This window comes from Bactrocera oleae, chromosome 3, assembly GCF_042242935.1.
Source record: "Bactrocera oleae isolate idBacOlea1 chromosome 3, idBacOlea1, whole genome shotgun sequence".
Lineage (NCBI taxonomy): Eukaryota > Metazoa > Arthropoda > Insecta > Diptera > Tephritidae > Bactrocera > Bactrocera oleae.
In genome coordinates this window covers 524,418-551,811 of record NC_091537.1, presented here as the reverse complement: position 1 = coordinate 551,811, position 27,394 = coordinate 524,418, and the positions used below count along the sequence as shown (strand labels likewise).

The 27,394-nt window shown below is 36.1% G+C and overlaps 1 protein-coding gene across 1 annotated transcript in view; it reads left to right on the top strand.

The window, feature by feature from the left end:
- Window positions 1–27,342, top strand: part of Snoo (Sno oncogene) — a 73,858-nt gene extending 46,516 nt beyond the window's left edge. The window contains exon 2 of the mRNA XM_014231075.3: window positions 21,203–27,342. Within this exon, the coding sequence (XP_014086550.1) occupies window positions 21,203–24,781 (3,579 nt within the window). The 3' untranslated portion in view covers window positions 24,782–27,342. The remainder of the gene's footprint in view (window positions 1–21,202) is intronic.
- Window positions 27,343–27,394: the final 52 nt, after the last annotated feature.

Here is a 27,394-nt window from a genome sequence, read left to right as displayed (position 1 = left end):
TATTCCCTCAGCATGCGATATCTCCTAACAATATATTGGTATATAAGTACAATAAAATATATCGCAGTTTTTCAGATGCTTTGTACATATTTCCTCCAAATCACAATTGTAATTTTTATGTGACGCGGATTTTTATGGCCCACTTCTTTTAAAATTACAACTTAAATTTTTACTTTGATTAAGCTAGAGTTAAAATGTTCATTTGTAATTTATGTAAAAAAATATAATTTGTATCTAAAAGCGGATATCTTATGATCTCGAGCTTATGATTCTTACAGCTACATATGTATTGTTTATCATATGATGATAATTTTTTGCTTTCTATTGGAAGAAGCAACGCCAACCGAAACGTTGTAAAACTTGCTGGAGGAGGTGGCTAGTCTTGATGATATTGCGATTTGTCATGAAAGTCGGCGATTTTCAAAGGGAATTTGCTCACCGAAGCATTTCAATCAACGAAGCGCTCTTTGAGCTTAAATGTTGATTTCTTTTTACTGTTTTTGGCTTTACGAACACCCGTTTGTACACTTGTGCGTATGTACATATGTGTATGTACGCTTACGGTTTCATATGGATCCCATCAAGTCACCAACTCAATCTGAATTTAAATTGTAGGAAGACTAGATGTGGTTTGTACATTAGTTGACACTCTCTACCATCAACCTACTGTTTAACCCCAAACCACAAATGCAATTGTTCCGCGCTTTATTCTCGCATACTTTTAAAATTTAGTTGGAATCAATATCGGCAACTCCCGCATTTGACAGCTTTTCGATTACCTTAGTTAAAAATATCCTTATTCACAAAATTAAACAATTTTTGTTTCAGACCTCAATTGAAAAACTTTGCTGTCGGCCACTAAAATGCGCGTACCAGAGTAAGCACCGAGGTGTATATAAGCACAGGTACAAGTACATGTAGCTGAGAGTTTGCTGTAGGTCGGTCATTTGGCTGCAGTTCCGGCGACAGTCGCTACGCCCGCCTGTCTGCCTGCTAGTGTTGACGCCAATGTTTTGTTCCTTTCTGTCTGCCCGCCCCTGTACTCTGTATGTGCCCACATTTGTCATGTAAAATTTTGCGTTTGCGTCGGCAGAATGGCGCGTGCGTTTCCCTAGTTCTTCTTCTTCTCTGTCTGGTTTATTGGCATTTACTTGTGTACATAAGTATGGGCATGTACATAAATTGTGTATACATTTTCGAGAATCCCTTATGGCTCCAATCACCCTCCCTACCCACTGAGTATTTATAATTTCTGCTTGTCTGACCCTACCGACAAGTGCGACGTCATATTCGGTGGTTGGAGGGTGGTTGGTGCAGGTTGTCGTTATTCTGTCGACTCTCTCGCTCTGTTCGACTTGACGTCACTAATGCTAACGAGCATAGCCGGCACCCGATGAGAACAATTCGGCTAGACAATGACGGTACGGTATGCCGCTTTTATTGATAGTTATTGTTGCTGTGTTACTTACATATTTCAGGCAAGTGTGCATGTGTACATACACTGTCTGTGTAATAACCAAATGCAAAAGTACATCCATACATGGGTGTGTATGAATGTTAATATAGAGACTGGTACAAAAGATATGTATGAAATTAAGTCAAAGTAGGGTTAAAGGGCAGAGCAAAACGAAATATGTATGCACCTCGTTGGACTTTCCGAAGATACAACAAGAGCTCAACGTCGCCGTCCCATCGTCTGTCTGGCCAATATGGCTAACCGCCTCGACGGTTGAAGTAAACAATTTCGTTTAGACATGTGCCAATTTAATTTGTTGTTTTTTCTCTTTTTCACTGTTACAGTTCTGCGCCACTGTGCCATTTTTGCTAAGCAAACAAGTTTGAATGTTGGTATGGTTGACACGACATTTGCAGGACGTCACACATACACATATACATGCGTAGTTGGATGAGAGTCGAAATATCGTTGCTTGGTAGTCTGATAAGTTGTGCACTCGCTTTGGCATCGGCGTCATTGCCACACCTAAATCCAACCTAGACCGACGTCGTCCACCGACGATTCTTTTTTATTTTTTTCGATGATGTGCGCGCACATACTCGTACATTCATTGAGGTTGAAGTACATCTACACGTTTCTTATATGTATGTAATATAAAAGCTTTACATATGTAGGTTATGCATATGTACTAGCCAACAATGGGCCGTTATTCCTTTCTACGCAAATATAATTTTAGAAAACATACAAGTCACTTAGATTCTTTCGGTTTTTTGCCAAATTGTTTAATACCCAGCCACACAAACTCTCTGAATATACGACAACGAATTCTTCATATTTCACAATTAAAAATCAAGCTGTTCCCACGGGTGCCGTAATAGAAAATTCTGCTCCAAAGGAAGGCGTTGCTCAAAATATATAAACAAAAAACTTTTAGAGTCCTCTACTTGTTCAAAAGACATACTTACATACATACGTCACAAATCGAAGAAGAAGTTCAACTAAACACCTAACAAACTTGCGACCGATAGTTGTTACCATTACTACTAGTATGGTAATTATTGTTATTACAAGCGCAGAAATATGCATTAGGACATTTTGCATCATTTCCATTGCACCCGATTCGGCAATAAAGGGATGAAATAAAATAAACAATTATTGTATTGTGCTATGTGTTCTACTTTTTAAGAAATATTATGTCGGTGCGTAGACACGGTAAATTCGAATCAACTTTCTCCGTGTTTGGTGTGGGACGGAACCAAATTTCACTTTACTGTAGATGCTTCGACTCCGACAAGCCATTATATGTATATAAGTTCATATACATATGTACATAAGTGTATATAGAAAGGTACATATACATAAATATATAACAATAAAAGAATTTGAGAACATCGGGGAGGATTACGTTTAAAAGAGAGTGAACAGCAACTGCACACTAGTAGTAGCCGGAAAGAGAACAAAAACAATTGCTGTTACTTAAAATCCTTTGGTGTGTGTCTGTCTGTGCGCTTTGTCATCGCCTCTTCTTCAAAATCTGGGGCAGTAAGAAATCGGGTGGGGCCGCCCGCGTGCGTTCTTTCATACATAAGTAAGTAAGGATTTTCGGCTTTTGTCCGTCTTACTGCTATTGTTCGTTTTTTTCATTTTTTGTTTTGTTTGAAGCTGCCTTCCAATAGCACCGTTTTTGTTCTTTTGTTTGGCTGTTGTAGTTTGTATTGTTGTTTGCGTGAAGATTTTTAATGAGCTCTTATTAGAAATGTCTTATTGGACATGAACGAAGGCTTAGTCGATTTTTGTCCAATAATTTTTGAAATATGTTTGCGATTACTCCTATATAATAACCTTTAAGCACTTTACTCATCTAGCATATTTCAAGGTCTTTATGGTGTAATACACAATGCGAAAAGTATAAATTTGCTTTCATATAATGTTTAAAATATAATGATTAATTTACTATATGCTGAAAACAAAAATAGTCGATAAAATTCGTTGAGTTCAAAATCAACGTTAAGGATATGTTTTCAAGTTTAATTCTCCCCTTTTCCTACTTTTGTTTTATGGGTAATCTCGTTTGGTATGCAGTCACCCGATGATGACGACAGGCATTAGTTTGTCTATTGTGTCTCTGACTTGCGTCATTCTCATTTTCTATTTGAACGTCTCGTCAATGGCGAGTCGAGCGTCTTTGCTTTGTCTGCCTCTCTATTACGAGTGCAAAAGGTGACGACGTTGTGTCGCGCGTGGAAGGCGACTGCTCTACCATATTTGCTTTCAGTATTTGTGTAGGCTGGTAAGGAAGACAACATTGACGCTGCTTGTGAGATTATGCCGAGTTTTTATGCCTCACAATAAATTATACTATACCACATACATATAAACATGCATATGTATCGAAATGTGTTTAGCAATGTGAATGTTGTTGCCGAGAGAATTGATTGTACGCTTGACATTTCGTTCAAGTTCAAATTATTTCGAGAACTCTTTAGGTACCCCTGAATTCTTCTCGTTTTCTTGAAAGTTTTATTTGGGCACATATTTATAAATATAAAAAAAAATAAGGTTCATCGAAGTGGACGGTATCTAGTATCACCTTTAGTCTGAATTATGTCTCCCGTCCGGATATTTAAAGTTCGTTAACAGGAATCCAAATTGTGAAAATAAGCTGGCAAGGTTTTTGGGTATTGAACTTGAAGTCTCTTTTGTAAAAAGAAAAAGGATGCTGAGCCGATCCAGAATAAATGGTGATTACTTCAATTTACTTTGTGGCGTTATCGACATTTTTGAAATATCGGATTACCTAAGCTATAGGATCGTGGCTTTCTTAATGCATTCAAAATAAATTATAAAGTAAAAAATATATTTTTTGGTTTGGTGATATAATGAGTAATATTCATACATTCCCAAATACTGTAGTTTAATTTCTAGTAGTTTTTGTATTTGATCAGTGACTGATTTAAAATCAAAATTTAAAACAGAATCATATTGGTACTCATTCTTATATTTTTTTTAGATACGCGGTCATTTATTCCTCTTACGCTCCCTTTGTAGCATTCAAAGTATAGTCTTGTTGATGATTTGGACTTTCAAAGCATACAAAAACAGCGCAAAAAAAATTTAGTTTTTCGAATCAAAAAGAGAACGGAAAAAGACAAGCATACAAACTTAACAAACGCTGTATAATATTACCCTTTCCCATCCCTCCGCATCAGTAGTATCCTTTATTCATATGCGAAACTCTTCCTGGCACACATACAAACACTGCCCACCAAAGCACGCTCACGTTCAAAGGACTTATCCGTCTGTCTACTCGATCAAAACATCGCTCGCATGGAAACTTCCCTTCCCTCCCCTCTAGTAAACACAACACCAACGTAGGCACATCAACACAGAAAAACTAACACACACACAGCAATCAGTTGGCCAAGGACTCTTTAGTTGTTGTATGGCTTCCATTTTATTTTGTTGCTGCGGTTTCATGCCATAGTTGCTGCTATTTTCCATTTATTTTTTACTGCCGTTTCTGAAGCATCCTCTTATTTGCAGCTGGCATACTGGCAGTTCGTTGCTAAAACCCCGAACACCCAACATGACTTCGTACGAGTACTAGTATACACATTTGCCTATAAACTCACCAACTCATAGTTAAGCTTCTTTACATTAAAAGTTATTTTGGCCAAAATGTGGTCGTATGTACTGGCATATTCATTCTGTTGGTGTGCTGTCTACACAGTTGCTTGACGGGACGGCAGGTTTGTTGGTAGGTGAGTTGGACTGCCGGCAATAGTGGTGGTTCCGCCCCTTGCTCATTCATTCCCGTGCATGACGCTTACACCTCCAAAGTGGTCTTGCAGTTGTTCTGGTTTGCAAATCAAAAATATTAAAAACATAAGAGAATAAATAAAGTGAAAGATATAAAACGAATTGTGAAGCTGTGATATTCCCGAAAGAAGAAAACAACGCTATGGGAGAAAATCAATACTCATCCGCAGCAAAGAACGAATGAAAATCTAAAAAACTTTTAGTGTAACTATTCCCATAAATTTTTCCTAACTTAAAGATTAAAAAATATGTTAGGTATATGTTAGGTTGCCAACCAAAATTTCCACTATTTCCTTTCCTTTCCTTGCTGTAATAGTCAACTAATGTAAGTAAGAATCTTACTCTCAACAAATTCCCGAAATCGAGCCCTAAGAGACAAACGATTTTATGAAAACTGATGAAGTATCTTTTTATTAAATTTTTTTTACTAAGTATGTATGTACATACATAGGTAAGGTATGTAAGTGCTGAATGCGTTGCATATCTGTACTAAAGTACATACCATACATACTTATGTACACAAATTTTTCAGACGGTAACGAAGGTGCGTATACGCCGTGTTGCCTATTCGCTTTGCCCGTGAAGTTCCCTACTGTTGCTGAAGTGTTCGCAGATATGAATTCCGTAAGTGTTACATCAACAATGGTTGGTGTTTATATTTCGTCGCGATTAACGCTCAAGCGTTTCCAAACACCATAGTGGCAGAAACTATTAGAATTTTAAATTAAATATTTTTGATTTTTTCCATTTATCTTTTAATTTTGAATTTTATGCATAAATTAAAGCTTCTCTTGAAGTGTAGCTTTTTTACATTTTATAGCGTCAGCAAAAAGAAAATATTCTAAATTAATAGTGTTTTAACTCTTTGTTAACAAGAAAGAGAAAAATAACGTTTTTAGGCTGTAATAAAATAGTAACAAATCGTAATAGCAATAATAGAATACAAAATGGCATTCCATCAATTAACTGAACAAAATTAGAAAGCAATTAGTCGTATATACTATAGTATATAGAGTATTAACTGTCAAGTAACTATTATTTTCCATTGTCCTCTGAAAGAGGTCCTCAAAACACAATCAGTATTGTGCTAGAGTTATCGGTTATAATAATGCAACTGAAGGAAACTGAATGTAAACCAGTCTTCTGCTAATTCAGCAGAAATTTGTCATTGTCCACTTTTTGAAATATTCTGAAATCAGAGTGAGTACGATATTGGCGGGGTAAGGCTACGATTTGTTGGCCTGGTGACAATTTTATTTGTGGTCCACATGTGGTGGTGCTGAAAGTTTTAAAACGTTGTGGTTTGTAATCCGAGCACATCTGAAAAGATGAAACTATAGTCCAGTTAACAGAGATACCTTATAACATCGAACTTCAGTGTCAACTCATTCAAAGTGTGAGTTTAGTTTTTTGTGTTAAACCTCGTAAATATGATATTTTTAGTTTTTCCATTAACTGAACATTCCGATAAAATTGCGAAAATACATATATTATTTATACAAAGTTCCGACATCATGGGGTTGTAAAATGATCCAGGGTCATTAACATACTGCCAATATATCTGAACAAAACTACTCTAAGTATGATTTGATATTGGAAAACCGTGGGGTAAATATTATTTTCATTATAAAAGCCAATTTGTTCTCCACCTACGGCTTACTTCGCAAAGGTCTGAATACTTTATGCTGTCATGTGGTATCACCCCTTCAAATATATCAAATTACACTCACCTGTGTCATGGTAGGCCGATATGCTTGGTTTTCAGCTCGACTTCACCTTAAAGAATTTTATTCTGACTTCAAAAGCACCGATCGCCTGCAACATTCTCATCAACCGCGTACGATGGCACTTAATTATTTCTACTAAAAACAACATTCGCTGCTTTGGAATTTAATATCCTTCCTATTGTCTTCCCGTGGTCATAACATAATGTTCGTATTCACAATATCTTTGCATTCGTTTTTGAAGTTAATCCCTACGCTTTCTGCCGCTTTCTTACTTACTTAAGTGCTGTTCTTTGATGTCACCGCTTTACCAGGTTGTTGTTTAAACAAAGAATTCGCGAATATTGAGTAGAAGGGAGAATAGTGAATATAGAACAAATGTAATAGAGTTCGTTGGTTAGATTATATTGTCACATGACATTATTTTTGGACTAAACAGCCCGTTCAATGGCTTGATTATCAGCTATCTGTATCCTTCACAGAAATTAGTCAAACAGAAGCTGTTTGGTCACCGTTCGCTTCTAATTCTAATTTGAAAATCTAATTTTTTCAATCTCATTCTTCACTACAGCTTATATTTGCAAATCCATTGGCTGCTAAGGTGCAACCAAGTTGTTTGCAACTTAAATATGTTCATATGTATCTTGCGAATCATTTTGCCAGCATACCACTTCACTTCTGTAGTTCTTAAAGCGAGCGTACACGCCGTTTGACACATCAACAGCTCTTGTAGCCACAACGAGTTTGTGGTGCGGCATGAAAAGTTACTTAGTTGGTTGGCGCTGTTCAACAAGGAAGTGAAGATGAATTTCGCATTTAATACATGGCAATTTAATACGAAAAATTGGTTGCTTTCTTTAGTTGCAGATAGGCGATAGGTGATCGCGTTGTCTTAGAAGTCAGATCAGTACCAGCTGTGGCCAACCAACTAGTTGTCCAGCGCAGTGCTCTGCTTGCAGACTGGGAGTGACCGGGCACCTGACTATGCGCCCAATCTTGTCTCCACAATGAGCTAGCTTTTCTCAATCTTCGTAGCGTCAGGCTGGCGGCTGATGTACTAGATATTAAAAATGGCAGTTTGATGCGGCAGTGGCCAATGCTGCTATTATACACTGTATTTCACAGCCTAACGGTGCGGCAGCGGCAATGGTTGTGACCATCAAAGTAGTCAAAGTGGTCAAAATACACGCACCAACAACAACCGGCGCAGCAACAGACTACTTTAGCTTCCAGATAATTTCAATCATTAATTTGCTTATAGTATACAAGAATTACAGAACAGAAACAGGAAAAAGTGAGACACCAACTGTACCAAATATGAAAAAGCCAACAATAATATACCATAGAATAGAACAATATAGGATACATACTCATATGTACTAAGTGGCCGCATTGGATGCAACAACAGGCGGTAGTGGCGATATCTTATCGCATGTTGTGGCAAATAAGTGTTAGCGACGCCAACATCGGTAGCAATTGCATGCACTAGTACATACAACAGTAGCGGGACATATTCGGGACAGCAATTCTTGCAAAGATATTCATTTTTCGATTAACGAATAAATTGGTTAATTTTTCCATCCATAGTACTATACAACTACACAATTATCTGAGTACATATGTATATACATTTATGGACTACTAAATACCATATATTTATGTAAAAATACATTAAATTACTTTTATTTTGCCTGATATATTATAATTTTGTTTTAAACTTTGAAAATAATTTTCACTGTTTTCACGTTTTCAAAGAAAATTATAAAATTCGAAAATCGGTTTGAAGACTGCAACCTCAATCGGAGAGTTTAGTTTTTTAGAAAAAATTTCGTGTTAATGATTTTAATGTTAACAAGCCCCTATAAAGGCAATTGAATAATAAACATTCAAGCAAAAACAATGTGCAAGATAGTATGTTTATTTAATGTGGAATCGCTATAAGCCCGAATATCATCAACTCAGTAGGAGCGTAGCCATTAAGCTACCTATTTGCATGGGGCGAGCTTTTTTGTATGAACGCTTTAAGCATCTTATGGCGCCAATAATTTACGCATTAAACCATTTAGCAACACATATGTAAACAGCTGCGGCGTTTGGAACTAAATCTACTAAATTGCATGTAAATCGACGAATAGCCGTGGGTAGGCGGAAGTGAACGTTTATTTCTACAACAGACTTTCTTGACTGGATGGTGCTTCCAAGCAAACCACTGTAAGTCTTCCCTATTAGACACAAGATCAATTCAACGGCAGGCGCCATTCGTGTAAGCGGCGAAGTGGGCTTTGAGCAGCGCATTTAACAATGCGCGAATTCTCAACTTGACTTTCTGGGTGTGCTTGCTTGTGCATACCCGCTTTGTCTCAACACCCATTGGGTTATCACTTGAGGCTAGAGCGACGATCACGAGTGTCGGCGCGATCCTTTCACGTGCCGCTTGGCTACCGGAGACAACTATACATATACCAAATATGTATGTTAATAAATAGGAAGGCCAATGCAAGCACATTTGACTTCGGTCGTATAGAGAACAGTAGCCGATGATGTACCGTAGTTAATTTGTATGTTCATGGTCAGGGAACTGCTACTCCTGTAATGGTGTAATGACGGCACCACCATCAAACAACCATTGGCAACCCATAATGAAGAATTGACTTAATAAAAAGAAATCACCATCAGTAGGTGCAATTACTTTCGAGTCGACACAAAGGGTGCTCTTTCATAATTTCATACCGCACATAACTGATCTTACGATGCCTGCCAACTTCTTAGAGTGCAATAGATTGGAACTTGCTTTTAAAATTGTGTCTTCATTATTGGTTATAAGATATAGGCAAACAAATTTTCTTTATAGCATTTCCTGATTATTGGTTTTTCTGATTATTATCAGAGATTTTCCAGAAATTATTTAAATATTTAATGAGTATCCGAAATCGTGTACCCGAATATGAAGTATTCGTTGTATTTGTTTTTTTATATTGCGGCTTACATAATTGCTTTTGGTTCTACCACCCGACGAATAGAAATAATTTCCGGTCAATGACGATTGTTGATGTCAACAGGTGAATTAAGACAGCGAAGTTTATCACACCACCAACAACGGAAAGCGCATCTGTCGCCTAACATGATGTTACGATACAAATACACACTTTCCTTGGTGTGTCTGTGGATATACTTGTACATACATATGTAAATGTATGTTGGTATGCACATCTGCTACGTGATCGAATGCGAGATATGAAACGTGCGTCTTTCAATGGCCATCTCGCCGACTAGCCGGTTCATAGCTCAGACGTGCGATAGAAAATTTGATACATCAATTGCACTAACGAGCAGTGAATGCAAGCAGTTGGACACAATGTTGCAACGTTCCTTAATGACCGACATGTTAGTAACTCGCGAAAATTTTAATTCAAATGAACATCAACCTGGTTTGTGGTTACTGTTTGTTGTTGCGTTATTTAATTTTTTGTTTAGTTGGCATGTAAATAGAAGAAGCAGAGAAAACAGAATCCAGACTATTTTCAATAAAGTGTAACTAAATACAACTTTCTCAACAGGCTTTTCAAAATACCTCTTAATATGTTTCCCATATATAAAGGTATATCTCTCACATGCTTGGATAGGTACAGTTAAAATGGTCACTCAACTGGCATTTCGTTCAAAGAGAACAGCTATTGTATTAAAGAAAATTATTCAAATGGACGACGTCATTGCTGTCATTTCTGCAAAAATTATAAAGTGAACATAGTTTTAACGATTTACTTTGACAATAAGCGGTTAGCCAGATCTAAGCAAAGCAAAATAAAGCTAAGCTGTAATTTTCGAATTTAGAATTGTTCGTAAATACATACGCATATATAAACTTTCCCAAGCTGCAATAGAACAAGTATCCGGATTTACTTAAGTGTTAATGAAATTGTATGTACTATAATCATGTAAAATTTGGCAGATATTAAGTTGAATTATCTATAGTAAAATAATTTAATTTTCATATAAAGAATTGGAGTAAATATTTTATGTGCAAACCATTGCGCATGACCCCTAACCCACTTTAAGTAGGAAAGCAAAGCAATATGGTAACTATGGACTGTGTAAACCCACTCGGAAAATGCCTATAAACCGTCAGCACAAAGGTTTTCTGATCATACTGGACCACACCGACCACCCAGTGAGCACTCGAACGTTAACGTCGACGAATGCGGCTGCGGCACTGACAATGCGGTTAACGTGTGTGGTTTGCCTTTCTGATGGTGGTCAGTGTCTAGTTTATATAATATATTAATATGTGCATTTGTTGGTATATCGATAAGAGTAAGTGCGATATTGGAATATTTTATGGGAATACAGGCGTGAATGGATCCGCCACTGATTAAAATTTATTACAATAAAATTATATTGAAATCACAAGGAAACACCAATATTTTCTATTGTCACCAAAGCTTTGCTAATTGAAAATTCAAAATCTTTGATTATTTGCACGATATCTTATTAGCAAATGCTTCAAAAGTAAAATTAGCTTTTCAAAGTTGTTTGTTTAATTTAAGTTAGACAATAACAAACAACTCATTTAGAATAACATTAATTCATTATTACGACTATTATGCGAACGAGAATTGGTTTCATCTAATTAATCAGTCTAATTATGAAAATACTGATCCCTTGTCTGTTATCTGTTACAGATTATCCACATATATTATACTACAAACAGTACTGGTACTGATTATCCTTCACAAATATGTTCGAATTTGAATTGTTTGTAAGATTAAGATACATTAATTATATATAAGCTGTTACATAGATAGATGAGAACACAACTTCAAATAAATTTCTCTTCGTTATTTGTAATATATTTTATACGCATTAAGTAATAACTTTTAATCAAACGGATTTTTTGACGACATTTACGGATTAATAAACAAATAGTAAAACTCTACTTAGTTTGTGGGTTGCTTGAGAACGCAACATCTTATGTGGTATGAAAGTCCCTTAGTGGCATTTCACACGGACTCTTTTATCGCCCAAACTGGTTTATTGTGGGCGAGGGGGACGACGAGAAAAGACGGTCGTGCTCAGGTGGCACGCTTTATGTTCTTGTTCTTAACAGTTCGCTGCTACCCATTTCTGCATTTCTTTTCATTTTGAAATTTTTTTCATAGTTGCAAGAGCGCTCGGTGTCAACCGAATATATGCGATTAGTTCAAAAATTTTAATTTTGATATCTACTTGAATTTTTGGTAATATGCAAATATGAAGAGTAATAGAAATATTTTGAAAATGGATGTATAAGAATAAAAATAAGAAACTCAAAAATATTTAATTGAAATATTAATTAACATTTAGCCGTATTACACGTAATAAGATATATAAATTAGTTACTTTTTATATTTTTATATTTACATAAAATGCTATCATATTTATTTTACATATTATTTATAACAAGATATGTATATACTTAACGATAACATAGATAAGGTAGTCGTCATAAATTCGGCCTTGAAAATAGTAATAGCGGGTATTCTAAATATTGTTCTATTCCATTCATGTTAATTCCTTGTAAGCCTTTGTGAAAAGGAATGACAGAAAAACTCGACTCGAATTGCAATATTCTTATCGCTCGTGTGAACGCACAGAGCGACACCAAAAGAGAATTTGATAATGAGCGACAAAAGAGTCCCCATGTAAACGCCGAGTTATGCAAACAGATTTGCTGTAAATTATCTATTTATGGACTGACTTGCACTTCAGCGGTTTTTGCGGACCCATTATTCTTTCAAGCATCTTTTGTACCATTTTCCATCTCTGCCAAACAGCAAACGATGCCCATCGCCGCAGTTCTTCCCACATTTAGCGGCCATTCAACTCAATATTCTCTTGTATAGCCCTATAAACAGTTGTCCATTAAAATATCGATGTGAAAATCAAAACGCATTTACAGTTACTGAGAGAAAAAGTTTTTGCGTGTGTTCGTATCTGAAGGTATGTACTTGGTATATACATATGTACGTATGCGCTTGATAAATTCATAATCTGCATGGCGATAAAAATGTGCTTTGATCGTATTTTGCCCATCAAACCCAACGAAAGTAGTACAATATGAAAACTGGATGCAACAGGACATTTAGAGATACACAGGTACCGATTACTTAAGGCATAATGACGGAAATTAAGCCATATAATAAGCTCAGAAAGTTGAAAATGATCTAGTTCTTCGAGTTACATATGCCATTATAATTGCTGTGAATCTTCACAAGACAATCCAAAACGGCTTCTGTGATGCCAACGCCTCACCAATATGTAATTTAAAATAAAGCATATACATACATACTTACTCAAAAGTGTGTGTGAATGCAGCTAAAGTATTCACAAATGTGCCTACATAAACGGTTCAACAATTAAATGCATTTGTGCCCTCACAAATTCAAAGTTGATAAAAATTGTCTCATAAAATATTAAAATGTGTTGAATTGCTGAAAAAGCATAGAAACATGCCGAAAAATAATGATTGGGGTATGGAACCCCACAGAGTGATATTGCTTTAGAAAACATGAACCATGAAATACACGTGTATATGTTTTTCTTTTTATACTCTCGCAACATTTTGCAACAGAGTACATAATCGAGATAGATATAGAGTTAAATATGTATAAATGATTAGAATCACAAGGCGAGTTAAAGTTCGAGTGACTGTGTCCGTCTAGCGGATTTTATGCTAAATATCAATGTGTGAGTTGTCTTCATAAAATTGTGTGGAAACAAATTCTGTAAAATGTTACGTTACACCCAAACTTAGACTTTCCTTACGAGATCTTTGATATTTTTGAAAAATAAGGCTATATATATACACACAGTTCTCTCGTCCAAGGCGACTAAAAGAGACGACAAAGCTTGTGTCATCAGTAAATGCCGTCAACACAGATGCATGCAACTTGTGCCCAATGATCATGGTATTATGAGACAGCGCATTTATACTACATGTGTACAGGTTGTCGTGGGTTGCTGACTGTGATCGAACGTGTTGTTGTGGTTCCTACACACGCCACACAGACGAAGTAACAATGTGGTAATTATCACATACATCTGCCTACAAAACTAAACCCCATTAAAAGCATAATTGTTGTTGTCATCTATATGTAACTTGTCACCTTTGCAGCGAGTGTCACTTCCTCCTCAGTAGTAGGAACAGCAACCTATTACGTTGGCACACACATATATTATGAATTTATTTCCATAGTGTAAGTCATAATAACATTTCTGATAGATAGATTGTAAACATAGATTTGCCGAAATAGAAAAGATAGGTGCTCATCAACTGCCCACACTTTTAGGCCACATACTTGTACTGACCATCTGTGTACACACTCGTTGCAGTTTCCATCAGAAGCAACGCAGTTCAGATCTCTGTCCAGAAATGAGTGGGCAAAGATTTGTAATGTGATCTCTATTCATGGTATGACCAGCACTTATGACACTTATTAGCATAAACACTGTAAACTATGGTGGCCTTACGCTTTTCTTTAATTTCCATCCAAACAAAAACGTATGTAAATTAACGCTTAAAAAAACTCGGACGAAATATCTGTATTAAAAGAGAGAAAACGTATTTGGTTATTCTTATAGCCAACTGTTATTTTACGGTTTTATGAATTTAAAAAATAAAACAAATATATGCAATATATGTATACATCCCGATCGGACTGAGCACACTTTGAGTGTATACAATACATTTTTGTAGCAACAGTCTCGTTTCCTGTACATGTGTCCACAAGTGTCCTCCGCAAGGTGAACGGGAAGTCGAACTAGACTTGTCAGATTTCGTTTTGTTATTTTTGGGAATATATACTGGTATAAACAACTACAGCTTGTCATGTTAGATGGCGTTCACATGGGGATTTTCTTGTCGCTCATTATCGGCTACGCGATACTTAGAGCGTATAACATAGTTCATTTGTATGGTAGTATGGTGGTCTCATATTTTCCTACAAGGAATTACCATAAAAGTTGTAGAATAATATTTAGAATATCCGCTATTGCAATGTGTAAAGAAAATCTTATGACGAGAATTCCCCAATTCATCATAATGTATTGCATACCCGCTGTTAATATTTTCAAGGCCAAATGTATGACGTGAATTTCCTAATCTATCGGGAATTATTAAAAACCAAATTTTTTCTATTTATTACAAAACCTTCTTAAATTAATAACATTTCTTGTTTTAAATAATATGTTAAATGATATTCGAACTAAATCATTTGCGGTTAAATGAAATAAGTATGAAAGCATCTTAACATTTTATGTAAATATAAAAAAGTAAAAGTAACTCAATTGTTATTAGAATTCATTTATATATGTAACATACATATTATTACATTTAATACTGCTAATTGTTATTAAAAATTGAAATCAAATATTTTTGAGCATCTTAATTCTATCCTTATTCACAGTTTTTCAAAATATTTCTATTATTGTATGCATATTTGCATATTACATAAAAAAATATATATAAGGACATTCATATTTCTGATCATATCGTATATATTCAATTGAAACCGAGCGCTAGCAACCATGAAAAGAATTTCATAATGAAAAGGAATGCAGAAATGTGTAGCAGCGAGCTCCTCGTCGGCTTTCGCCCACAATAAAACGGTTCGGACGACAAAAGTGTCCGTGTATGAACTGGCATTAAATGAAAATGGCAGAATCAGAGTAGAGATGCTCTGAAGAGAGGCGCCCAACCCTGTGCCTCGGTTGTTTGTTTTGTTGGTGCGACTATATTCGTACATACATAGGTATATATGTTTATTTATGCAGTCGTAGGTGAGTTTTTATTGCATACAAAATGAATAGAACGAAACTAGTTTCTTGGCTAAATGTCGCTTGGCAAGTGACTGAAAACTTCATAGCAATGGCTGTGCGACGTGAAAATAGGAGCGGTACCTCTCGTCATTGGAGGGGCACCAAAAGCAAATAAAAGATTTAAATATTCTGTCGTTTTGTTGCAAGAGATAAAAATAAAAAAACTCACCATTAGTCAACAATAAAACAATAAAGTTGCCAATGTCAACCACTTTGCACGAGAATTACATTTTATCCAAATGCGATAACGAGTGCATTTGGGAATATACAAACATTTGTGTACTCATATAATATTATAAGAGTGCTGTATGTGGACTTCATACTGCAAGGAAAGCTCTTTCAGGACTTTCGAAAATAATTTGTCCTTTTGAAATAGTTTGTTTACAGTATAAGAAACATTTGAGTTAAAACAAAATTATTGTCTCCACACACTATTTTAAAAATTTGTTTACTTGGCTAATTTAGCATCATGTCAAATTTTTTAACTCTAAATAATTTAATAAAATTTTATTTTCAATCCTTTTTGTTACATAACTTTCATAAATTTTTATTCTGTTAAAATGTAGAAATTTGTGCATTTAACTTTGAATATCTGATATATGTACATATAAGAGAATTAATCATCGCTAATTCACACAAACCTTTACATTCGTTCGCAAAGCGATCTGAAAATATTACTTGCGCTGTCGGCCGAAGCAGCGGACCATCTCACACAAGTACTCGAAGAAGCCAAACCTACCGGTAGCACTGCCGTGTTGAGAGCAAAATAAAAACATTGCTAATGTTGTGTACTTCGGCAGCCGCCTGCTGAGTCCATTAAAATTCAGTGCAACCCAGCCCTCATCCACCAGTAACTTGCGTAACAGTGGGCCCTAGCAACACCTTTGAATTGCCTGACGGAGTATAAAAGCCACCGTTTCATTACGCTAAGTAAGAAATAACAAAAAATGAACGAAAAAATTACAAGCTGGTGGAAATAAAAAAAATAACAAAAAAAAAAACATAAAAATGAAGCAAAATATGCAAGTTCAATGTACGGACAGGTTTTTGCACTGCCCCTCTCACCAATTCCATTTTGCAATGAGTAGGGTGTTCGCACTGCATCCAGCGCAGTGACTACACGAATGCGACTTTAACTCGCATACATATGTACATATGCATGGTTGTAAGTAAGTACGATACTTACTTGCCTGTACACATCCCCTCTCCAGGCGTTTTGCTAGCTGCTGCATTCGTTATTTGCAGCGCAAGAGACTAGGCATGTGCCAATGTGGTTGTATGTAACTACTTGCATGTAAATATTTGTTCGTCTATATGTGGGTACTTTATGTCAGACAGTGATCAGTTGATGGACGAAATTTATGTTTCACATCACATTTTATAAACGAGCAAAATCACATTCAAGGTTACAATATGAATGTAATGAGTTAGCAGATTTCGTCGTTGCGGCTTTCAATTTAACTTCTTCACTAAATAACTGATACTTTTCCAGGTATTTCTGCTTTACTCTAAAAACTGTTTATGTGACTGTACCCAGACTTTTTGCAATAGTTTTAGACTTTCCATCCATTCATTCTGTGGAACTTTTTACGTTTATGAATTTGTACAGTTGCGCCCAAAAGCAAATGTATAAAATGTATTTAGGGGCAAATCTCCACCCAATGCAAAAACCATCCGTAGGTATTTGGTCTTTCTTTTTGCACTCTTTAATATTTCGCTTGTTGTCTTTAGATAAATAATTGTCTTTCTTTGCAGTTAACTTTCTGTAGGCATTTGAAATGAGCGTGTGTACTTTTAGATATTACTGAGACCTGTTGTCGCATCCACTCAACCAGCAGCTAATCTGAACCGTTTTTTATAAGCTTCAAGTTGCGGAGCCTGACTAAGTGGCCCTTGCAATATTGGGGCTTGTCCTTAACCTTAATTGAATATGCCACTTAAACATATGCACAAATTCATAAACGCGTATATATAGAAGTAGGGATCCACTTATTATATCTCTTCTCGCACCCTTACCTCAATGTCATTTCCTCTCACTTGCCCGTTGCTTCAGGCAGAGAGGACTCAAATTCTATTCATCCGGTTTTGCACTTAAAAGAAAGTCCTGCAGGGCTCCCTGCTTCGTAATACGAAATTGACATTGACAGAACATTTTCGATATTTAACTTAACCAATATCAAGCCATACTTTTTACTGTGATTTTATATCTGAGTTTTTTGTGCAAGTAATCGAGTAAAAATATGAAGTAAGGATTATATACAACTGAATTAAGCATAAACCTGCTCTGCATGAAAATATGCCTTTATACGGTGGATCGCAGACACTTTCTTTGAATGGGGTGATAGACATTGTGAAACATTTGTACCTGCTGATTGGTTCGTGGAAACGGTTGATGGTTTTCCAATAATAGTTGACTTGTCTTTAATCGCCTCGAACTGTATAACCGATGATGAAGATATACAAGAAACATATTTGCGGAAATGGGAATTAACCCCTAACTTTTGATGGACGCCCATTTATCGAAAATCTTGCCAAATTTTTGATTATGGAGCCCAGTGTTTTGATTTCTAAGTTTCTTAATATGTGGAGAACGTGGATAAAACGCTTATATTTTTCGTAGCCTTGTTCATTGGGGAAGAGTTGATCCCCCTCTATTAAATATGTAATGGCATAGTCATAATTGCCATAGATAATTGCCAGTTTTGGAGATATATCATTTTCTGTCATAAAATGTTATCATGAATTGTCTTAGGAATAAGCATACTCTTTCATATTACTTAAATTAACTAAAGGATTGCTTTGTTTGTTAAAGAATTAAATTCATTTGACACTGACGCAGAATGAACTGTTTCTTTTTCCTGATTTCTGCACTCATGCTAACCTAAGAGGAGTATAACAAGTGCACATGTGCCATCATCTTCATCCAGCCACAGCTAGGGCGGCGCTTACAATTCCCCAGCTGCATCGAATCCTGTTAACATCGTTGTAGCACTATACTCGTACACTTCACCGCTGTGAATTTTTCGTTCATTCGCTTTCAACCGCCCATAAAGAGGTCGCCACTCAATTCTACAGCTAATGCAGTTTTCCATATAACCGTCCACAGTTGTATGCAGAATTCAACTTTCCGCCTCTCCGTCTATCAATGCGTTACCGCGATGACTGGTATCGTAGCGTACTATACATTCGTCTAATTAAATTTTTTCAGCAACACTCTGTGCTGTTGATATTCTGTATTTTTCACATTTTCCACTATTTTTCTGCCTTTTGTTTTTAAATTGTGCATCTCGCATTACTTCTGCCACAAACCCCATCTTTTCCATAACTTTTCGAGTACAACCAACTTCCGAACACTTCCCCTTCTCAACTTTCTAAAGTTTTAAAAATATCTGCAATGGTAATGAAGCTATTGAGAGTTTATTCGTATACCGTATCATATATGCATTTATACATACATATATTATATATGTACAGGCGCACGAGTGCGTTGGTTGGGTGAACGAAAATTAAATTTTTTTTAATAAATTATTAATTCAATTTGCCACATTTTGCACTTTCCTTTTTGGGTGATGCAGTAAATTTAATTTTTTTGCAATTAGCAACACAAAAGATAGGTAAAGGAAAACAATACTGCGTTTTGAGAGGCAGTGCACATAAGTTTGTACACGCCATATACCTATACAGCTATTCACCTCATTTCCATGCGGCGTCTAGCCCATAATGCGCCCGTTTTTCCACCCGGTCCGGTAACTTCACTTCATTCGGTTTTGGAAAGAGACAGTTAGGTGGCTAGGTGACCCCATTCCATCACCCACTTCAACCTCTGTAGAATCGTCGTTCAACTACAAATTCGTCAATGTGAATGAACTCTACTTAATTTCTCGGTTTTCATTGTACGCGAATGCATGGACATGGACATGGTAAACAAGAATTGAAGGGAAAGCACGCTTTTGGTGGAGCATAGCCAGTGAGCCATAGAGTGAATGTGGCAATAGCACTTTATCTTTATTTTGTCAATCTTTAATTTAAACACTTTCTGCAACAAATCCTTGCGGATGTTATTGCTACCTCTGCATTTAATACTTATTTGCATATATGGTATGTACATATGTATATATCTACATATGGTACATAAAGTAATGGGCATATAGTGCTATGAAACCCAATTTATTTACATTTACGATAATAATAATAATCAATTAGCACGTGGCTTATACCCCGATAGCAGAGTTGTCGAATGTCACTCCATCCATTTTTAATTTCGAGAATTCTCCTACTAAGATGCTATTATAACATAAGAAATGTCAAGGGTATTTATTATCGTTGCATTGCATAATTTCGGAAGACATTTGTCTATTTTTATTGGATATTTTATATCAAAGCCATAGAAGGAAAACTTTATATGTTTGCCATGGCTTTACTGCTGCGTATTTGCTGATGATCTAAAATATTTCTTTGGCGAAAAGGATAGTGGACACACAAGAAGTTATATATGTACAGAAATCTGAACAAATTCCATAAGATTTGTATATATAACCCGGTTTAAATAATTTATGTACAACTCTATGTGCACTGCGCAAGATACGCATCCCGGGAGCCTTGCTGAACTGACCGGCTGCTTCTCTACAAGCATGATGTTCACGGTAACAATAAGCAGTTTGATGTGACACGAGCATCGATGCTTAGGAACGCCGTGGTTTCAACGCTTCTTTCGATGATTCGATGATAAAGCCCAAATGCTGCTGAGACCAATGCAGTAAGAAACTCTCTTTGAGTATTTCAAGTTTTCTTTTATTGATTGTCTTTATGGTCCTTGATTTTTACGACTATTGCGCCTAATGGGTCGTTAGCGTTCGGCAATACTGATGTTTCGCTTGTTTGTCTATTTTTCAGCCATTGCTAAGACAACGCAGTAGCAAAGTGACGACATTCGATCAACAATTCAGCACCATTGTGTAGCTAGCCTAATGGTTTACTTATGCAGTCAACCGCCAGCAAGTAATGGTGTTGGTGTCAAATAAACAAGCTGCGTTTAGCAACTAACGGTTTTAGCAATTTATAACTTGGCCCTTCTACTAGTTGGAAGCAGCTCCTAGATTCTATAAAATTATTTCTGAAGCAAAATGTCCCTTTACGGCTCGAGTATCAGTAAAACTTTCGAAATGCATAAATCCATCAAGGCAAAAAAATTTAATATTTTTTTATCGAAGCTCCTGCTCTATTACAATAGAAATTGATAGAATAGCTCTAACTTTTATTTAATATAAATAACTTATATTATGTTTGTAAATTACCTTCGTATGTGCTAAGATGTTTGGTGAAATAACAGTTTGTCTCATTTTCATTACAGCATGCATTACATGTGGATGACGAAATGCTCACTTCTCAGATGGGACATTCACTGTCAAGTATGGCACCGCCACCACACCAACAGGTGTCTCATATGAACGATAAGCAGCGCACTGAAATGCTTGCTGTTCCAACGAAGAAAGCGAAAGGTCTTGAAGACGCGGCTGCCTATCAGCTGGAATATCAGCACTATCAATCGCTTATGTATGCACATTGTGCACAGCAGCAACGGATCGGCTCAATGTCAGCGTTTAGACCATGGGCACCGAAATCTTTCCTTCATCCAGCTGCTACTTATAACGCGGTATCAGCATTCTCCACACTACCCTATTTAAGTCAAGAACCACCAGTGTTGCAAAATCCCGAAAGAGTAGTGCGTAGCACAGATCGCGAACGTTTCGAACGCACCTATCAGCCGAATGTGGCTCTTGTGCCACGAAAATGCGTATTGGCTAAGGATAGAGAAAAGGAGCACCGTGAGTACAGGGAACGAGAAAGAGATCGCGAACGCATTGAACGAGAACGAGATCAGGAGCGTTCAAGAGAACGAGAGAAGCGTGAGCAACATGAACACGAGAGGTGTCGAAGAGAACGAGAAATACAACAGTTTCAACAGCAACATTTACTCCAGCATCAAACTATGCAACAGCAAAAAAAATCTGCACAAGAACTACAAGAACAAGTTTCATTGACAAGTTTGTGCCCCACTGAACTAAAAATAAAACAAGAACGTGCCAATACACCGAATGAGATACCGCAGTCGCCACCGCTTATTAATACCAGCGGTGGCGACGAGGATCCTTCCGATTGCCGTATCAATATACCCATTAGCGATAATGTTGCGGCTATGCCAATAGTGTCGCCTATGTCGATGACCATGAACCAACAACAACGAAAAATGCTAAGCAATAACAATAGCAGCAGTAATAGCAATAGCAATAGTAATAGCAGCAGTTGTCATAGTGATGCAGACGTTATGCATCAACAACAGCAGCAACTTCAAGAGCAGCAGCAGCAGCAGCAATTGCAACCTCGACGACATTCACTTTATACCTCAAACTCTTCTGCTAGTTCAACATCGTCGACGGCATCTACGACGCCCCCACAACAACAATTATTGCCTGCTCACCTGCCCCCTTCAAAACAATATCAACAGGAACACAAGCATGCCCAAACCTTGGTACATCAGGAGCAGCAAACCCGTTTAGGACAATCGCCACGTACGTGCCCTCTCTCTCCAACTGATTCGCACAGTTCTCAAGAATTTTCCGGTTCGAACGAGATCACATCTTCCACATCACCTGCCCCATGCAACGATAGCAAATATATTAGCGGCGACAATGAGCAGTGCTACCTTCATAGACGAGAATCCAGCCGAGATCAACCAAATCAGCCGCTTATTGCTACGGTGAATCAGCATGCCAAGCTTCTGCCAACACCGATAACAGCAAATTTTACTGCCAACAACAATAGTAACCACAACGAATTGCATAGCCGAATTCGGATAAGCAAAAACTTAATCAATCGGTCGAATATAATAAGATCGCCAACACCTCCACCATCACTACCTCCAACAGCTGCATTGTCCCAACTTCATACACAACAAGAACCCAATAACACACCACAACAACAACAGCTACAACCCCAACTGCAAATATTGCAACAGCATCAGCAACAGTTTGAATTTTATAAGCACAATCAGCGAGCTTACGATCAACAACGTCAGCAGCAACAACACCAAGCGCTATCAACAATACAACACCAACACATCCTCATCCGCTCTCAACCAAATTTACAGCATGTAAAACATTCGCCTTCACAGTCTTCCACTACAACAGGGCTAAATTTGAGCACCCACTCCAAAAAAGTTCTAATGCGGGCAGATGTGATGGATGCACAAAATCAGCAAAAATCCCAGATTCAAAGCTCATACAACGGACTGCCGTACGTCGGCTCCGAATTCGAGCTGTCAACAGACACTGACGATGACAGTGTGAATGGAGAGGCGGATAGCAGCAATATTTTAGCACCGTGGGATATGGCCGTTGAAGCACTTCGTGATACCGGGCCCAAAGAACGAGATCGAGTACTCGGACTGCTAAGGAAAGTTTTACACGAAAACCAACAACTGCGTTATAGTAATCTTCAACTGAGCGAAATGACACACAAACGTGACGTAATGATCAGAGAACTACGAGAGCAACTGCGAGCGTGTCGACACCATATGCAAATTCTCAGTTTACATGAGACCCCTATTCAATCGAATGGTTTAAACAACCAACAAGGTTTTCAAGATGAAAAGATTCGCAGCTTACCATTGAAAAAATCATTAACGATCTTAGAAGAAAACGATTTTGTAAACACCAGTCTAACCAAAGAAACTGACCGCGGCGAAAATGATAACAACTTAGTGAAAGTGAATAGCCAAACAAAGTTATACGAAAGAAAGAAAAGGAATCAATCGGAAAATGATCAATTCAGCGAAAATGAAGTTGAACAGGAAACTTCTGGCAACAGTAAGAAAAACGATTATGATGACGATAATGGGAGTGATAAGGAAAGTGAGGAGGCCGATAATGCTGTTGATACCGTTGATCATATCCGAAGTAACATCGACATCGAAGAAACTGGTGATGAAACAGCGAACAGCAAAAATGATGTGTATGAAATTGATATAGCTACACAGCCGCAACCGAAGCGTTCTAGAATCGAAAGCGGCAGTGAAAGCAGTGACAGCTCAAACCGAACGTATGCAATAAATAAAGAAAACATGGGGCGTTTAGTAGAACATACATCACAAGCAACTGATCATGATCCCAACTTCGATTCGGAAGACGAGGCACCGTTATCGGATTACGACAACGAGTGCTCAAAAAATAAAAATGATGATGAAGCGGAGGCCTCCCGTTTTACTCTTACAAATGGTAGCGGCAGTGATACAAATACATCCGATGAAGACGGAGATGAAAGCAGCGCACCCATAACGAGCTCACATACGGTAGAGACAGATGTTCAAGCACCTCACAGCAGCTCTTTAGGTATAGTACCGACAGCAAGTACGCCCCTGTCGCCTCATTCAGCCGCAACTGCAGGACAGTTGTTCGACAGCAGCAATAGTAGTGATGAATTGTCAATGAAGAAAGCCCAAATGTCAGCATCTGACGCACTTGCAAAAATATCTGAACCTGCGGATGATCGCGAGGACTTGGAAAAAGTAAAAGAAAAGACAAAGTTCAACGAAGTTGAAAAAAGTTTTGAGGATGTTCAAGACAGCACTGGCGATGAGATTAAAACTAGTGACAACAGTGAAAATATGAAAGTGGGGGCATTGAACATTAAAAAAGAGCAAAATTGTACACGCGATAGAAGATTTCTCAGCAAATCTATGCCGTCGGGAAAATCAAATGAAGTCCATAAGGCTACAAAATTCGACGACGAAAAATTCAGCGTCAGTGCTAAAGTTAACAACAATAACATATGTAAAGATCAGGTGACCCGAACACCTCTCGCCACGAAGGCAAGTAAAAAAGAAACACCGACAACAAACACCGAGTTATGGGTCAAAGAGGAGATAATGTAACCGTTACAAAGCAATAAGACTGATAGTCGGCGTGTTCGAAGGGTCTACGATAGAGTACATCAAACCAGGCCAACATGATAAGCTCATTTAGCATGCTAATGTGAGAGTACTTTCTTAGTACAAGTGCAAATACATACATAAATACACACCTTTACTCTGTTTCCTTTGTGAACAGTACAATTCATAATTGTAGTGTAAATAATCCAAATACTCACATATGTACATAATGTATTTATGTGCTTCTCTTTTAATTAAATTTAGTCTACTATGTAGCAGCTGCCATGCTAAAATGCTTCAAAGCTTACCACAAGTTCACACATCAAGACGTAATTTTCAAGGATTTTCCTTGGTTTAAAATGCTGAAGAATACTGAACTAAAGTATTACAGTTATTCAGATACATTAAATAAAGACATGCATACATATGTGTTTGTGTTTATGGAATATTGAAATATTTCAAATTTATGAACCGTTACAATTTTTTAAGAACTTCCACATAAATTTTTTGCTTTCACGAAATAATCGTTGGAAAATAGTTAGATGACAAAAGTTAATGGTTAATGCAATCAACTAGATTCTAAGCATAACAAGCAAGGTGAACACAATGTGAAAAGCTTCAACGCATACCCACGTGTGTATTCACATACTATATGTACATACATAACATAAATAATACAAACCGTTTTATTCGTTTGCTAAGTTTTTTTGTACACACCGTTTGTTCTGAAAACAATTGTTACAAAATATTGAGAATTACTTCTTTCTTAAATCACTAAAACCCTTTACTATCATATGCAAACAACCTTACTTTTTTTTTTACCAGTTTTTTGGTAAATGTCCCGTTTTTCGAGTACGCTCTCCCAGTAATTTCCTTTGGATTTTTTAAAACAACTGCTCTGTATTTTCTTGTTATTCTGTTTAAAGTGCAAAAATAAGCATACAAATATATAAATATTTACTGAAACCAAAGCTTTAAAAGGAATTAAAACAAACAATTTATTTAAGAAACCTACATATGTACATACACATACTTGTATATTTATAATATTAATTCAATATTTGTAAGTAGGCCTTTTTCATTTATTTTGTACATATATGTATATTAATGTCCGTAGTTTAATTATTATTCGTTAAAAATATAATTAGAACCAAACGATACAGAAAAAAAGCTATGCACACACACATAAGTATACTTATTTACTACTGTTTTTCGATAACTCCCGCTATATTTGAGTTCAACAAGCACGCATAGCAAATACACATATACTTGCATTTTCAGCATTTTTGTATGTGAATATCTTTATAAAATTGTTCAAAAATCCGGGTATTTTCTATGCTGGTGCACACTTAGTCCTTAAAATTGTTAAATATTGATTAATATAGTTACTTCTTCTAACTATATTATTAATATACGTATGTATTGTATTTATAATATATAATATATGATATATGTATATTTGTTTATTATGTTTGACGCAAAACAAGCCAGATAAGCCCACCAGTTAAAATGTAAATCACTTTTGATGAAAAATGCATGTTTGTATAATCAAATAAGTGATCAATATATTTTTATTAATTGAAAGGTGAAACAACATATATGTACAATGTACTATATGTATACAGCACATACATAGATATGTTAACTCATTATTATGTTAACCACAATATGAATACATGTGTAATTGAAATAATTTTATATCACACATACATATAGAATTATTTCAATTACACATGTATGCGCAAACAACTTACTCAGTTCGTTTGACATTATTTAATTGTACAAAAATTGCTAATATTTTTTTATTTAGTATTGTTTATAATATTTATTTTAGCATTAGAACGTTAATAACCCTACATACGATTCTGCCTTCCTTTGTGTCTCCTTAGTCACTTTATCGTTGTTTTATTTTTATATATGTATATTTCAAAAATATTTTGTTGTCTTTTAATATTTTGACCAAATTAGAATATAAATTTCAATAAATTTGAACAATTCAATGTGATTTTGTTTTGTTAAAAAAGCAAAGAAAAACAAAAACAAATTGTAAAGATTTCTAAAATCAAATAAGTTTGTTAATAAAAATTAAATAGTAAAATAATATGAAAAGCCATTTATGTTAATTAAAATAATAATAATAATAATAATAACAACAATACCAAAAAGGTGCAAAATTACAATTGCGTACAAGATATGCTATCGGAGTTGAAATACTCCAATTCCGATGAGGGTATGATGCTAGCACAACAAACATAACCTTCTAAGAATAAGATTGAATAGGTTACCACTTGTGTAATTTTGTACATCATTAAAATTCAAACACAAAAATACTTAAGTATCCAAAATAGCTACTATAATATACACATATACATAACATTTTTGAAAATTAATTATCTATAGTCGGCTTGACTGTAAACATATTGTTTGTAGAAACGAAAAACAAAAAACAATATTACATTACATTGAAAAGATATATGAATGATGACAGTTAAGAATTTGTGTTATTGTAAGCTTAAAAAGAAGTTTAAATTTTCTGAAAATAAAACTACAATAATTTGTAATAAGTTGCGTGTTTCATTTTTTACTGTTAAAAACTCGACGAACATTATTCTCCAT